This window comes from Anabas testudineus, chromosome 15 (assembly GCF_900324465.2).
Source record: "Anabas testudineus chromosome 15, fAnaTes1.2, whole genome shotgun sequence".
Taxonomy (NCBI): Eukaryota; Metazoa; Chordata; class Actinopteri; order Anabantiformes; family Anabantidae; genus Anabas; species Anabas testudineus.
In genome coordinates this window covers 16696872-16713821 of record NC_046624.1, presented here as the reverse complement: position 1 = coordinate 16713821, position 16950 = coordinate 16696872, and the positions used below count along the sequence as shown (strand labels likewise).

At 38.6% G+C, this 16950-nt stretch overlaps 1 protein-coding gene across 8 annotated transcripts in view; it reads right to left on the bottom strand.

Annotated features, from left to right (window-relative positions):
* The window catches only part of LOC113158520 (mitogen-activated protein kinase kinase kinase kinase 3-like), a 34214-nt gene that overhangs the window by 11296 nt on the left and 5968 nt on the right, over window positions 1-16950 (bottom strand). For 5 of the 8 annotated variants that reach the window (XM_026354458.1, XM_026354459.1, XM_026354463.1 and 2 more), the window contains exons 2-17: window positions 11593-11650; window positions 10992-11082; window positions 10657-10721; window positions 10456-10511; window positions 9832-9879; window positions 9312-9354; window positions 9079-9151; window positions 8451-8582; window positions 8186-8248; window positions 7933-8014; window positions 7401-7517; window positions 4959-5037; window positions 4782-4840; window positions 3038-3100; window positions 813-865; window positions 401-439 (exon numbers count right to left, since the gene is read on the bottom strand). In XM_026354458.1, the coding sequence (XP_026210243.1) occupies window positions 401-439; window positions 813-865; window positions 3038-3100; window positions 4782-4840; window positions 4959-5037; window positions 7401-7517; window positions 7933-8014; window positions 8186-8248; window positions 8451-8582; window positions 9079-9151; window positions 9312-9354; window positions 9832-9879; window positions 10456-10511; window positions 10657-10721; window positions 10992-11082; window positions 11593-11650 (1121 nt within the window). The remainder of the gene's footprint in view (window positions 1-400; window positions 440-812; window positions 866-3037; window positions 3101-4781; window positions 4841-4958; window positions 5038-7400; window positions 7518-7932; window positions 8015-8185; window positions 8249-8450; window positions 8583-9078; window positions 9152-9311; window positions 9355-9831; window positions 9880-10455; window positions 10512-10656; window positions 10722-10991; window positions 11083-11592; window positions 11651-16950) is intronic. The other 3 variants (XM_026354460.1, XM_026354462.1, XM_026354465.1) reach the window with 1 other exon arrangement.

The window sequence follows — 16950 nt, the reverse complement described above, 5'->3', positions numbered from 1 at the left end:
GCAAATAGGAAGAATTTCTCCAAAGACTTTCCAGTATAATTGCTAAAGACCCCGACTGCAGTTTTGGGTGTGTAACTGTACACACGTTCATGTGTGTTAACGCAAACATGATTGTGCAAGTATGTGTGTGTAAGCCATGCTCTGCAGGACGCTCCTATAAAGCACAGCCTTTTCCTGATGACATCAAAGCATAAAGCAAGCAGCAGAGGGAAGGTAAGACCCAGAAGAGTCCAAAATGCAGAGAACCCTAACAGCCTGAAGACATTACAGCAGCGTTAGTGGCGTGTGATTGGCCCAATTAGTCCTGCTGTTAACAATTATTGGCTTATGGGTGGGCATTGTTAGAAGACCAGCAAATCAAGGTACCCTGGATCAATCAGGATGCAAGAGTCTGACTTACCTCTGCTGTAGCTCCTCCTCCACAGATTTGAGAAGACTCCTGTTGTTTCAAACAAGTGAAAAGTATAAATGACAGAATCTATGAAGACAGATGAGAGAAAGAATTCTACAGCCTTCCACCACAAAGAACGGCTTTATGCTAAAAGCTCACACAGATACACAGTTTAACATCCTTATGGTGCAGATATTAATATTTCATCAGACCTACAGCATGAAACCTTTCCCTATCTCACATCCTTCTCTCCCTGTTTGTCCGCAACCTTTTCCAGTCTATGCAGTTAACACAAAACTAGAACAACTGCAACTGTAAAGGAAAGAAAGGGAGAGCATTTTAATCATGGAGAGAAAAAGAGAGTAGAAATGACTGGAACAATGAGGGAGATGAAAGGAGAAAAAGTGAAGGTGAAACTCACTTGTTTCCTCCCAGCAGACTTGGAGAATCATGTCCATAATCAAACTGTAGGTCCTACAAGACAGACAAACACGGTTACTACTGTGACAGACCATTTCATAAATGGCTAATTTAAATAATGGTGTGCATTTAATTTCTCCAGGGGCACCAACATGGCTGAAGCTCTCTGCCATGTGCCTCAGTCACTTAACCCAAAACAGTCACTACAACTGAAAGCAGAAATTTCAAACTTGGTGTAAATCATTATCACAGACTGTATCTGTACACAGTGAGTATATGTACAGATTTGACTCTTGCTGAGTTCACATAGTGGCTTAGTTTAATATATAATGCTCATCACAACAGGAATTCCTTGTTCTCTTCGAAGAGTATGTTTGTTAAGTCGTATCTATTCCAGTACTCCATATTATTATATCCCACAGAACAAGACTTTTATGTTTAAATTGATTATTGATTGTTTATGTCTCGATTATCACACAGTTTGTTTTTGTATTTCTGTATGAGGTGCATTATTCTGTTTTGTAGATGTTTGTCTTCAATATCATGAAAATACATGCTTGACAACTGAAGGTTTATGAAGCTTTTCAATACATGCTACTAAATTCAATTTTAGTTGTGCAGCAGAATCATTTTGTCCAAACGTTAAGTCTACTTATGACATGTTATTACAAGTTAGGGCTTTGTGTAAAAATGTCTGTGGGCAATTCAACTAAAAGCATTGGGGCCAAAGAAGTAAAAGTATATAGAGCAGACATAATGGTAGATGAAATAATAACTATGGATAGCAGATTTTATCAGCTGTAGCAAGCCAGCTAACTAAGCTATCCCAAATTCTAGTGAGACTATAATGGTACCTTATAATACCATCAACTGATATAACCTACATAAGTCATTAACTCATTCTGGATAATCACACTTGGTTTTAAAGGACCTCCACACTTCATAGGATGCTTAGATATAAAGTGTCTCTCTTTAGTGCTACAGCATGCGGAGAAATCCAGTGTGACGGGCATGCTGTGTCTAGTTATAGCTGCTAGGCTTTGGTGGAAAATGGCCATTTGGTGAAACCCATATTATATGTGAAGAGTTGCCATCTAAGGCTTTTATGACCCAAAATCAGCCTGGCAGTAGTGAAGAGATATTCCCTTCTGTTTTGAGCGAGGCTCGGCCTCTGAACTAATCAGAGAAGGTAAATTATTTTTGCTTGACTAACAACTTTTATAAGTGTTCTGAGTCAAGTAAAGGCTTAGTTTGACATCTATTCCATATAGCCACAATGTGAATGCAGCATCGTGTCACATAAACATTTTTAAAGATACTGACATAATGCAACAAGCACATGGACGGAAATACATATACTGCAAATAAACAGCTAAAAAGAAACATTACATAAAGAAACACATTGCTCTGGCCAACTACAAGATGAAGTGTTAGAGAATATATAAGCAGTAGTGTACAAGAGAGACAGACACATTCTGTAGAGAGAAATATGGTAGATCAAGCAAACATCAAGTACAATACAGCAAATGTTACAAGGTTATGTGTGTATGCTTGTAAATTTGGATGTAAAAAGTGACTATGATCAGACCCACATGTCCTTTAAAATTGAAGATGGCACTGCATCACAACCACCCGTTAAGTTTGTAGCTTTAGAACTGAATCTGATCTCTGATGTTTATGTGTCTCCCATGTTTTTTATTTAACACACATAAAAAAATTTAATATTTACAATATGATCAGGGTGACTGCAATGTTTTTTTCTGAATATGCCCATCAATGTATATGTGAAAACAAGGAAAATGTCACTAAAGACTCCTATAACCACAACAACTACAAAACTAATTGGCGAGGCGACAGTCAATGCTGAAAAAAGAAAAACGAAATGAACAGTAACAGATGGATGGACTAGAAAAGATCAAACAAATGTGTGAAAATGAACAAAACTGGACATCAAGCAGCCAAAGCAATCAGCACTGTTGAAAATGAAAAATAAAAAACATCATGAGTGTGAGCGCAAGAAGAAGAACAAGGATTTGTTCTTCAGAAACAGATTTATATTGAAGGAGAAACAGATAAAGATAGATAAAGTGAATGGGAGAGAGATATTAAAAAGAAGTAATGTGGTTAGAGAAACAGAGACAGATTGAAAATAAAACCTAAAACGGCTGACGTATGTGGACAGAGAGAGAAGCCGAAAGACCGAGAGACAGATAGAAAGAGTACTACCAGATTAGATCTCGCGGTATAGTAGAGCTCCTCAACACAGTCCAGATAGGGCTCAGAATCACACTGGTCAGCAAGACAGAGCGAGAGAGACCTCAGTTAATACATTAACCTGGACTGATGGAGGGAACGGGGAGGAATGGAGACGTGGTTGCAAGAGAGAGGACGATGGAAGAAAAATGGATTAAGGCCAAAATGGTCTCGAAAGTCCAAAGATCAGTCAGACAGAAGGAAGTAGATACTGGAATATTTATCTGAAGAGGAGGGAAGATAAATGCAGGTATTGACTGAGAGAGGGAGGGATGGATCCAGGGTTTCACAGTAGGAGAGTAGGAGAGACATAATAATCATAAACTTCATCAACAGAACACATGCTGAATGACAGCAGATAATTAGTAACCCCTGTCTCACACCATTACTATTCTTAGCAGTATTTCTTTAAGTTATGGGTGTGTTTTATTTAGTATTACACAAGAAACATATGCTGAACGTTACTTTAGCCACTGACTACTTGCACCGTCTGTGTCTGCCAGAGTCTCCTGTGAGCAAATATTTAATTAAATCGTGCAGAATAGAATAGAATAAGAAGAATACATTAAGGTGACAATGATTTTTAAAATGCTACATATAACACAATAATATGAATGGATGGAGTGTGTACAGCTACAAACCACCAAGATGAGGAGAGAAGCAAAATAAAAGGGAATACATGGCAAAGGTGCAAGTGCAAAGAAAGTGCAGCAGAAAATGTGAGGGGGTGAGGGGACAGACTTTAACAAATGCTGTGAATGTAAGTGAACCCTGCTCCACCATCCTATTTGTCCACTGGCAACCACCTTTATCAACTGCTCCTAATTGAATCGCCTATAGCAGATTGTGCTTTAACTTTGAGGAAGTCAATTTAACTAGCAACTAAAGCTCAACACATGGACATTTTCAATCATCACTCAAATTTTTTTTCCTGACAGGATCTGAGTAGAAAAGGAGACTTTACTGCTACATGAACTGATGTATCCACCTTCTGCTGCTTATTCAGGTCTGGGTCACTGTAGCATCGGCTTGCGCAAAATAGTTCAGATTCTGCAGCTATGTCCTGCAGCATTTAAAGGAGGACCCAGAGGCATTCCAGTCCTGTTGGGACACATTATCCCTACAGCATGCTCTGGGTCTATCAAGGTGACTTCTTATTATGACATATCAAGAATTCCTCCACAGGGAGGCATCCAGGAGGAATCTTTTGTGAGATCCCTGTACAACCTGGAGCCTTTCACTGAAAAGGAGCAGAGCTTCTACTCTGATCTCCTTCTGTGCCTAAAGGAGAGCCCACAGACCTGTGTCCATAATCTTAAGCTTTTAAGCACACACACACACAAAAACAGGTCACTGAGAAAAATCAGACTACAATTGAAAGAAAGAGAATTCACTGCAGAAGCTTGGCTGCGATTCATATTTGAATTCAGCAGCTCAGTACTGATTTCTTCCGTCTTTACTCATCTACTCCATTTTTGTACTCTGGCTGTCCTGATCTGCATAAATTAGGACATTTCTACTTTCAAAAGCCTCAATTTTGTGTCCACCAGCGTGAACTATGGGGTAGGGCTTCATTTTTGGTTTAATTTAGACTGATAACAACAAGGACTGGTCGGCGTGCTTCCAGTGAGAGGGGGAGGATTGGTACTGGTGAAGTCACAACTACACAAACATAATTTCACTCTCACGTAGACATATGCCACAGTTAATAACTCACCGGTTCATGATGCGGTTCTGTCTCCTTTCTCAAAGGAGGATCAAACTTCACCTGGCCAACTGAGAAAGAGAAAAAGCACAAATTGAGGTTTAAAAACAGGGCGACTTCCATGTTTTTTAAACTAGAAAATCTAACTGAAAATCTATTTCTTTATGTTGAGGTTGTGTATAAACTTACAGTTAATCTCTGACAGCGTCTTTCCTTCCCTAGTGCTTCTGCTGGTGGAACGAATACGATGAGGAACAGAGACCGGAGACTATTGGGACAGAGAAACATACACAGTCAAATAGCGGTTCAAAAAACATTCACAGTGTAGTAGTTTACAAGGTACTTGAGAAGATTACAATAGGCTATTTAAAAAAAAATCATAATCCCTTTGCTATTTCCTGAGGGTGGGATTTGATGACACAGCAAAACAACCAGCCACACTCTGAAACCAGACAACCAAAACATAGCAACACAGTCACAGAAAACACAAACCTTCCTTAACAACAACATCATCAATGCTGTCCTCACATGCTTCTGTAAGACAATACCTTATATTTGAACATCTGACAGCAGAATTACACACCAACCTGTACCTTAACCAAGGCCATGTTAACGCCTTGTCTATTAAAACACACTGAGTCAATTCTCTAATGCCTTTTACAGTATTTACAGTACAAAAGGTCATTCACAAATTAAACCGCAGCAAACTGCAGCGTGCAAAACAATTGATTTTTTCTTTGACTGGTCTTCAATACTCAGTTTTAAGACATGAACTCAGAAACACAACAACTTCAATCATGCTTCAATACAGCTTAGAGCTAACGGAAAAAATCACAAAGATTATAGAAAAATGCAATTATCATGACCTATCTGTAGCTTACATCTACTATTGGATTTGTCTTTTTCAAATTTAATAAAGTCCACTCTCATTACACACAGTTCAAGGTTAGTAGCTATAATGGAATAGGCAGATGAAGATGACTTCCTTAACTGACATATTTGAGTACTTCCTATGTTTTTAAAAACACATCCTGTAGCCTCTGTTTCCAAACCACCAAATGGAAAGACAACGTTTGATATTTTAAGCAGAGCTGAGTAAAACTATTTTAGTTTGGACAGATTTTTGACCCTGCAACATAATTCATTTTCAACGTTTTCCTGAACCTCAAGGTCTTTGAAATTGAGCTTGCTGTTAAATTTTTGACCAGATCTGACTAATGTGCATAAAAATACGCCACAATGTCACCATAATTTGTTCATAAATAAATCTCGATCTGGATGTGGTTTAGATAAATCTCTAATGGATATCATAATGTCACATTGGAAGCCATCTTTATTTTAATAAACATTTCATCATCCCCCGCTGCCACAGAACTGGAATGAATTGAACTGATTCTTTGTGCTTTGATGGAGCCAATATTGCCGCTAATGTTGTCATGGAATTTAACAATGTTTTCTGTGTATGTGTGAACAGTGTTGCAGTTATAAGTTAGTAAAACAAACTAATCACATGTTATATTCATACTTAAATCAACAGCAGTGTGTTCTTTGCTATATACACGTCTATATGATTTTGGCAAAAATTACAATGCTTTTTTAAAATAGTTTGAATTGGTTCAGGGACAAAATATTATTCTTTTCTAAACCTGTAACTTTCTATCGGTGCAGTGATTTTTACCTTTAAAGAAATGTCATTTCTGCCAATTGAATCACTGCAGCGCTAATGAGAGTTTGCAATTGTTAATGTAAGAAACTTGTGTAAATTGTGATTGTGTAGCCATACATTTACATAAACACACCAGCTAATGTGCATGTTAACAGGAAAGCATGACCGTTAAATACAAGCGCTCACTGGCATGTTGAACTATTTATGCAACTGCCATGGCAATACATCAACGGCCTGAACCTCACATGCCAACGTCAATTCCATGACAACTCCAGTAGATGCTCAATTCAATAGAAATCCTCTTTCTATTCATCCCGTTCTGTGGTTCAACACCGAGTGAAAAAAACCTCAAACAACTGACAGTATAGTTTGTGTTAGACTGAAATCACTGCAGACACCGCAGCCCACACTGGTACCTTCCTACGAGCCGCAAAACGAGGTGCACGTCGAGCACCAGGGCTTATGGGTAGGAAATGACCCCTGTACTTAAACTGAGGAGGATGTAAAGAATTGAGGGTGGAGACAAAAAGAGAGAGGGGGGGAAGGAAGAAAGAAAGAATGAGACAAGAAAGGTAAGGAGAAAGGAGATGAAGGAGATGTGCTATAAGGAGGAAGAAAAGAGGAAAGAAGTACAAAAGCAACAGGAAAGAGACAAAGTTAACAAGAGCAAAAGGAAAAGAAGAGGACAGAGTTAAAGAAAAGGAGGCAGAGGAAAGAAGGAGAAGGGGAAGGGAGAAATAGCAAAAAGATGAGTCACGTGCAAATGAAAAGAGGTACTGAGGCTGAGGAGTGATGTAGTGAATGGCGAAGGAATTTAATGAAAGAACAAATGAGGACACCAAGGACATTGGAGGGAGGGAAAGGAAGCAAGATTCAGCAAAACATTATCACTTCTCCACTCGACTTTCTGCAAGCTCGATTAGATTCGTTTATTTAAAGCAAAGCCTGAGAAGATCAAAGGTTACCTCAGGCTCAGGGTCGTCGTCATCGAAGTCGTTGTAGGTGCTGTGGTCAGGGTTGTTTGCTTTATCCAGCAGCTCGATTGCCAGCGTCCTGCTGAGGGGCTGAGACACAAAGGGGGACTGGAAGACAGACAAGAGAGGAGGCCAATGAGAGCAAAGTATTAGAATGACTAATACATAAAGATGGTATGTTGCCATTAGTTGAGGACTAATTGCTGTAGCACCCTAACCTTTATTATTTACATTTTGGAGTGGTATAAGTCAATTATGTGTAAAATACATTCATATTTATATATGATCCAGTCACTTGATAAGTTGTCATTTTATCAAAGATGAGACAACGACACAATGAAGGTCAATGGGAAACGTGGTTATATTTTATACATAATGTGTCACTATTGCTACTGATGATTCCATTTTTGTGGAAATGGCCTAATATGCAGTGTGTATCCATAAACAGTATAAGTGAGATGTGCGACCCTCCATCCACTTTGTTTATACTGTGGAAGTGTAAATATGTTGTTTTGTTGCTCACCTGCAGAAGTTTCTCAGCTGTGGGCCTTTTCTTTGGGTTCTTAGTCAGAGCTAGTTTGACAAAATGGTGGAAGTTATTTGTCCTGTTTGTTTACACAAAGAGAGGAAGACAAAGAAAAGGGTTAATCTATTAGCCTTCTCAACAGTAAGAGTAATCTCAACAGTGAGATTTTGCATGTGCAATAAATGTCTCTCAATGCTTGAAACTAAAGAAATACAACTGAGATGACAAATCATGGGCAGGATTGTCTTACCACTTGACTTTATCTTTCAACTTAGGAGGCTGGAAATTACTCTTAGTCATTAGGAACAGAGCTCTGTGAGGAAAGAGAAAAATAAGGATTAAATCTAACAGCCTCTTGCACATGATGCAATTACAATGGCAATGCAATGTTAGAAATGTTTTATATTTCTAACGGTGAGAATTACATAATCCATATTCCATATAAACGCAACCCCTTCTACACTACCACAGCCCACAGTATTACACACATTACACCTGCACACACAGTCCTCTACCTCATAGGATGGAGGTCAAACATGGGTGGCTGTAGTTCAGCCAGCTCTATTGCAGTAATTCCCACAGCCCAGATATCACACAGCTGGTTATAACCTCCTTTCCTCTCTACGGCTGCTACCTCTGGAGCCATCCTGTGGAGAAGAGAGAGAGAGAGGAAATGAGAAAACAATAGACAAAGAAAACTCAAGAAGAGTAAATTAAGTGCTAATTTTAAACTGCTACAGACATTTCAAGTATTAAGAAATAAGAATGTATCAGATGGTTTTCACCATGACCCTGATTTTCAACTCTCTGACCTCTCCATATTATTAACTGAGACTCTGTAGGGGTGTCTCAAAGACCATTCATTCCTGGTTTGTTAAGGTTTTGTAAAGAAGTGAATAGTCTGGTTCCACTACAGCTGCACTGAAAACCATCTGCTAATGCATTAAATGCATGAAATGACACAGTCTGGTATATTGCTGATAGCATGACCCATTGGATGAATTCCTTCATACTGGCTCACAGCAGAGACTTTATCAAATTCCCCCAGTTTCTGGAAAGCCTCTTGCATTAGGAGGTTGGATTTTATGTATTTAAACTACCTGATAAATGGGAGCTGCCAGAGAAAAACCAAGCACAACTCACCAGTAAGGAGTTCCAATGAATGACTTCCTCTTGGCTAGAGTTGCTGTAATCTGGGCTGATACGCCAAAGTCAGCTAAGGAGTGCAAAAGAAAGGTCATGAAAAAAGGAGGTTAGGTTTGAATATTATTTGAAAGGAAAACAGGAGATATGGAAACACACAGAATCAGTAAATTATTCAGATTCAGTGTTTTGAAGCAGAAGGAAACTGCACAGGTTTTCTGTGTTCGTCTTACCTAATTTAACATAGCCATTGTCTGTCAGGAGGATGTTGGCTCCCTGTTAAAGACAAACACACCACTGCATTAGGATCCAAACTAAGAAAACACACTTCTATTTTATGTGTCTCCAAAGTATCTTTAAAAAAAAATTCTATTTAAACATCATAAAATATAAAGTATAAGCTCTAGTCTATGTTAATGAATATAATTAACCATTTTATATGAACAGAATAAAAATTGATTTATTCACAAAATGCAAATCAATGCACAGTAAATATTGTCTATCACTGTTTGTTGTATCACTGTTTCTAAAAACACTGTACTTTTTGTTCACAGCTCATCTGAGTTACCATTCATGATAACTCAACGGGAAGTAATACACTGCCCGTTTAAAAAAATAAGTCACACTCTAATGTTAAGTATTAAGTAATAAGTGTATAACAACATAATTATCCCTGCAGTAATTATCCAATGGTAGGCTTTTTTGGATAGGCAGTGTATAGAGTAGAACAAATACACTTTTCTTTAAACTTACCTTGATGTCTCTGTGCATTTTGCCTTTATTGTGTAAGTAGAATAAACCCTGAAAAAAAAAAAAAAAAAAACACAGCAGCAGCTGATGTTATTGGCTTTTAACTGCACTGAAAAAACTATATATTATATGATCAAAATGACTGGTCACTGAAAGACCAAACAACTTTTAAAATATCTGTAAAAGGAATTGTTGACATATTTTTAATCAGAACCATCTTTTGAATGAAAACCAAGCATTTGGGATACTGGCTCAGCTCACAGTTGTCAGTAACATTATCTGTCTTTGACAGATAACTGGCCACAGTGACTAACACTTCACAGACTTTTATCTGTTATTGTTTACAGCTGTGATCCTTTTGGGACTAATTCAATTTTGACTTAATATTTGTTTAGTTTTATGTTTCAATTTGAATCAATACCACATAAATTAAAAATGCATACGAAGTGGACAATTTAACCATTGAACCGTATGACATCAAAACCAGAGTTCTTAAGACTTAAGACTTTAGCATTAAACAACTGAGCAGCAGCAAATCTGAATCTCCCAAAATATGCTGCTTTAATTATGTTGTTTTTCCTATTCAAGAATATGCATGCACTACACCAAATATAATGTTTATACTACCTGTAGGGTCTCCCGTGACATGTAGGCTATTTGTGACTCTGACAAAGGCCCAGTTACTGGATGAGAGAAACGGAAAAGAGAGATGGATGAATAACAAAAAGAAGAGATTTTTTTTTAAAACAAAAAACAAACAAAAAAAAAACAGCACAATTAAGAACAAAAGGTGTGTGTGTGTGTGTGTGTTTAGGTGCATATTCTTACCGTGATAGATGTCCTGCAGAGAACCTCCTCCACAGTACTCCATACTGATCCATAACTTATCTCTCCTGCACACATATAGGACCTTTTGTAAATACACCTTCACTCACAACCAACTTCCCACAAACTCAGTAATTGTTTGGTCACTGACTTATTTTATTTTAATGCAAACTGTTCCCTACTCTCGCTTGTCGCTGGTATTTCAGCTAAAAAGCAAAAACATCTCAACTTTTCTGGAAATGACATTTTTACAGACCACAGTAAAACTGCACGCAATAACACAATACATTGATAACAGCTGTAACTAAATGTTGAACATCTGACACACAGGCACTTACCGGAGATAACTACCAAAATAGGCAACGATGTTGGAGTGTTTACAGTCCTTCATCATTATAATCTCTTGCTGGACGACAGCAAAGTCCTCACCTGGAGTGAATACAAATACACACACGTTATCATTATAGAGTAGAATTATCATAGAGTAGAACTCTGGAAGAAAAGTAGAAGCTCATGGATTTGTGTTTGTATGTTTGTGCGTGTCTGGCTAAGTGACTTAGTGACTGCAAAACGAGCGCCACAGTTGGTTTCAATATATTTTATAATAACACAAATGAAGACCTTTGTTCTTAACAACAGTGTGATGATTCATTTCCACACTTCCTGTAACTTTTGAAGTTTTTGTTTTTGTGTTGTCCTTTGTTAAGTGGCACAGCGGAAGATGGAAACCAGCAGAAGGGAAGGAAAGGTGGAAAATAGGAGTTAAAGACAGTCACAGAAGCATCTGCAAGTGGAGGGTGAGTGAACGAAGGTCTGTGTAAAAGAGTTAGATATAGGAAAATATTTAAAGGAAAAAGATGCTTAACGGACAGCGGGTAAAAAAAGAGAAGGGAATAAAAGCTGACAAAACAAGAAAGAACAAAAGATAAGATAACTTACCCGGTTCCAGTTTGATGACTTTGATAGCAGCCAGCTCTCCTGTGTTTACATTACGAGCCTATAGAAAAGAGAAGAGAAAGTAAGTTAATGGAGGGCTGGACATAATGGCATTGTTGTCCAGGTAACATCAAGGTGGAGCACTGATTTATATTTACAAAGTTGAAGAAGAAAAAAACACAGATTCTGTCAAGAGAGCCCTAACTGTGGTATAAAACACAAATTCTCCAATTCTTAAACAGTTTGCAGCCGGTTTAAGAAATCTGCAAAACCAAAATACATTAACAGTCATATAGACATGAACAGTAAATCAGAACAGCTTTTCCTGTGTTGTGTCTTTTCCTGAAAAGCTGGCTTTTATTGAAATGTGGGGGGACTGCAACACACTGAGGGTGATGTTCTAAATATAGTGATTTGTGTTTACGTTTAGCAGCAGTGCTGATGGGGCTGGGAGGGGAATTCTATAAGAAATACACATGAATAAAACATTGTCTTTCAGAGGAGATATGAATTACTTGTTTCTCTCAGGCCAAGAATGTTCAAGTATGACTGTGTGTGACATTGCACAACTATGTGTGCGAGAAGAAGAGCGTGATTGTGCATGAGTAAGGGAGAGAAAGAGACTTTTAAGTTAATAGATTAAAACCAAGACTTTCACAATTAGAGACACAACAAGAGCCAAACACTAAAAACAGCCTGGGAATAATGTGTCATGTCTCAAGCAGTTGTAAGGTTTCACTACTTCTTATCTCAGTGGAAAGGCAGAAACACCCCCATCTACCCCGATCTACACTGCAGCCTCACCTGGCATCCATCAACACTCTGGTATTGGAGTAATTTCCATTTTAATATTTTCACACAAGGATAGTGTGATGAGAAGTACTTATAGTGATAGCAATACAATGATAAGTATAAGTATAGTACAGTATAATAAAAATAAGGCTTTGTAATTATGTGGAGTATTTCCATTCTCACAACACTGACTGCAACCCTAACTGACATAAACCCTACAAACAGGACTAAACTAGTTCTATTACTAAAGGCAAAATAAAGACATTCCAGAAAAGAAATACAGTTTTCTGTGTCTTCTGTATGCAGCGATGCATAATGTGCTAACTGAGCAGCACAATCAACATGAGCAGTGAATACCACAGCAGCTTGCAGCAACAAATTTGCACAAACTTCAGCAGCAAGGCACTGCATTGCTTTTCATGGCAAAAACACAACTACAACAAGGACAAGCACAAGAAAATAAAGGCTCTAATATTAATCTGTAATTTTACAAACAATGAAAACTAATTTTTCTTAATGAAGATGAGGATTGTTTTCTCAATTCAAGAGGAGAATTAATAAGAAAGAAAAGAGGCGGCAGAGAAACGACAGGGGCCAGTCCACACCAAAACAAAGCTCTGCTTGGAGGGAGGAGAGACAAAGCAATTCAAAGAGAAAAGAAGAAGAGAAGCAGAGTGGAGAGCAGAGACAGTGCGCCTTCAGTCAGCAGACCAGAAATGACTCATAGTGCTCACTGCCACTGTTAGTGGCAACAACACAGCCTGATTTGACTCGACCGGCTGGCTGTTGAGACTGACCGACTGAAGTGTCCTTGAGAAACAGCCTGAATTCATCTTTGAAAATCAATGTCTGGACAGGCGAAAGTATTCAATTACAAATATAACAGCAACAACAACGTTTAATGGGCAACTAGCTCAAACAAATAGCAAAAGAAACAAATGATGCTGTGTGCACGGTGGATGGGAGGGATTATAGACCTCGATAAGGTGCTCTTTGTCAGGTGCAGGTCCACTTTTTAGGTAAGGGCAGGGCTGTGAACCTGATGCGGGCAGCTACAGGAAGCCAGTGCAGAGATCTGAAAGGTGGTGTTACATGTCCTTTTTGGCTGACAAAAAAATGAGACGTACTGCTGCGTTTTGGATCATCTGGAGGGCTTTATAGTGCATGCTGATAAACCCACCATTAAGGCATTGCAGTAGTTGAGATGAGATATGACCAGAGCCTGCACAATGAATTTGGTGATTATGACATGTCATGGTTGTGAAAACAAAGGAGGTTTATCTGTCTCATTTTAATTTATTCTGAGCGAACTTTAAACCTAACAGCTAAAATGTAAATAAATGACTAATGGCATCATCACTACATAACACACCCTGGTTTCTAACTGTTACATGTTGAGACAAAGAGGACTGGGTGCTCGGCGATGATGTGGACACTGTATGTTCAAATGAACTTGACTGTGTACACTTTGATACATGTGCTACTAAATGCAAAACTTCTCTATGCAGTACTGAAAGCAAAGGTCCCATAATCTGTCTAAAATAAATACTGGTTGTGTGTGTTTTGTTTATGACACCATTGCTATCCCTGTGCTACACTGAATAACCCAAATTTTCATGTTGTCCTCTGCAATTTCAGGGTTATCATCCATCTTGAGCTAATTAAACTAGTCCGACAGAACTACGATTCCTTGGTTTCACCATTTCAGTTACAGAACTGTTACAGCCCTACCTCGAAGCCAAGGAGAAACTCTTGGATAAGATGTTCCATGTACTGTATTGCCAGATCGGCAGTGGCTTGATGTAGGCTTTTACTACGCAGTAATGGAGAAACTTAGCTCACACCCAACACGACTATTAAGCTGAAGGTGTGTGTGTGTGTGACAGAGAGAGAGAAAGACTCAGCATATGGCCAGCACAGTGGAGGATGAGTGTCGCATTTCACTCGCTCTGATCTTGGAAAACAACAAGAACAACCTAAGTGACAGCAGCTCACCATGCTCGTCATCCCACTCAGTTTGAGCTTTAATCCTGCTGCTACTGTAAAAATAAGAATAGGCAACATATGCTTTTATTCTGAGGCTGCTTACACGTAGAGCTTTAAATTCTTTTTTTTGTACAATTTGAATTGACATTAATTTGCAACAGCTCAGACAAACATGCCTGTACCAATTGCACCTAACCCAGTGTGACAGTAGTCTTATGAAGTAAGGCCAAAGGTCAAGCAGAGGTAGCCAAGATACATTCAATTCAATTCAATTTTATTTATATAACACCAAATCACAACAAAAGTAATCTCAAGGTACTTTACATTGTAAGGTTTAAGACCTTACAAAATGTAATATAATATAATATAAAAAAGTAAACAGAATGATATAGAAAACTTGAGCAAGCACTAGGCAACAGTGGAGAGGAAACCTCCCTTTAACAGAAGAAACCTCCAGCAGAACTAGGCTCAGAGTGGGCGGTCATCTGCCTTGACTGGTTGGGATGATTGGAAAGAGGAGACAGACTGCAGGATCATGGAGTGTGGAGGAATATTTGAACTTATGAGTTCAATAAACATTCATTATCAGACGGTATTAACTCAGGACATGGTATAACATGCAACTTTTTTACATATTGGAGATTTTCTACAGAGATCTATGAGACATTCTACAAGAAATGTTCCTATCTTTTTTTTTTCTCCATAGTACTGAATGTTATACAGAACAACTTGGAAAACTAGCTTGCTGAACTTTCCATTGCAATTACAATTGCATGCTCACTCACAATCTTCTACAAAGGACCAGCCCCAGAATAACAAAGCCACTGAACAGCTCCACTGCAGTGGTTGGGTGGTTAAGACCTGGTCTAAAGCAATAACTACACTTTGATGAGATCTTTCCATGAGATTGGAGGGTCTAAACAGGTGGCCTTCCATTCACAAACATGCTTCTCTGACCTTTAACCATTGCACTGACCCATGAAAAGCTTCTTGTTAAACAAGTATTGGCCTTGTGCTTGTATTGTAATCCTAATGCAATGTTGCATAACAAAAACTTCAGATCAAGTCTTCTTTTGTTACTGAAGCTTAAGAACAACCTTCAAGATATAGCATGCTCATCTTGCACTACAGTACTTGTTTTACCCTTGTTATTGTATCACAGTTTTTGTATTCTTTAACTCTGCATTCCTACACCTGACATCAAGACAAAATCCCAGTGCTGTAAGGTGTTCTTTTCTGTACCGTTTCTGATTCTAAAAACCTTGAAAATGTAAAAACACAGAGACCAACCAAAAGCAAAAACATTTTTTCACATATTCTGATCTCTGCTAGTGGCTTTGACTTAAGCAATCTGCACTATTCACAGCCCAATGAGCACAATGCTTGGGACTTGACTGGAGCTTGTCTCAGAAAGCTCAGTCTTAGCCACAACCTCAAACAGGAGGGAAAAAGCGACGGAGTGAAAAAGCTACATACACGAAAATGTTTTCAATTAATTAAGACCACTTAAGCAAAGCACATATAAAAAGGCACACACAACATGCACTAGAGTCTTCCAGAACCTCTAAACACCACAGCAGTTCAGCAAAGTATCTTCTGTTTTAAGTACTCAAAGTCTTCTTCTAATAACTGCAAATTCATCCACCCAGAGGACTGATTGAACCCAGCATTAAGTATTAAAATCCTTCCTTCTCAAAGAAAGTGAAGAGCTCTGCCAATAGGACTATAATGACTTGGTTACCATCCGTTTATTTATGCAACCCAACTTGAATGTATCACCCTACTTGTTTTAACAATGCTCAAACATTTGAGCTCTAGCAGTCACAATCATACAAGTTGTTTGATGATATTAATGTGACTGGTTCTCCCTCTGCACTAATGGCATCCACATTTAGAACCAGCCTGTGAAGATCCATGCCATGCAGACTTCACACACTGCTGCTACACTGCCCCACCCAAACAGTGAGTAGATGTATAACAGTATGTTGATTCTGTGTGTGTAAATAAAAAAAAATATTCTGCACCTCGAGCGATGAAAGTCCGGACAACACAATTAACAATGCTGCTACTTTTGATTGTTCACGTAAATGTTTCCAAAAAAAGTCTAAAAAATGATTTAGCGCAATTTAGGTTTGAGATGCAACAAGTCCATCACATGAGCTCACAATCTGAAAATAGGATCTGACACTTGGTGCCAAGATTTAGAGAACAAGTTCAGCAGCTGAGTTGTACCCCAGCAGAGGTACAATTAAACTACTGCATCAAGCAGCACTCAAAATGTAATCACTTCCTAGTTATCTAGTAATGAAGAAGCTTTTACTTAAAATGAGCAATACTCCTCATCACTGCATGAGGGAGGAAAAGGACAAAAGCCTTCAGCATAACAACACCAGGGAGGTGTGGACGGCCATGAGGACCATCACTGGCTACAAGTCCAGCAGCCAGGCAAATTTAATAGTTTTTTCACCTATAGATTCTAGGCTCAGTCTCGGAACCCCCTGCTCTTCACTACAGTCCTCAGTCCCTCCCCGACATGACTCAGCCCCCACCCAAATTATGTCCACCTCAGCAGATCTGGTGAGG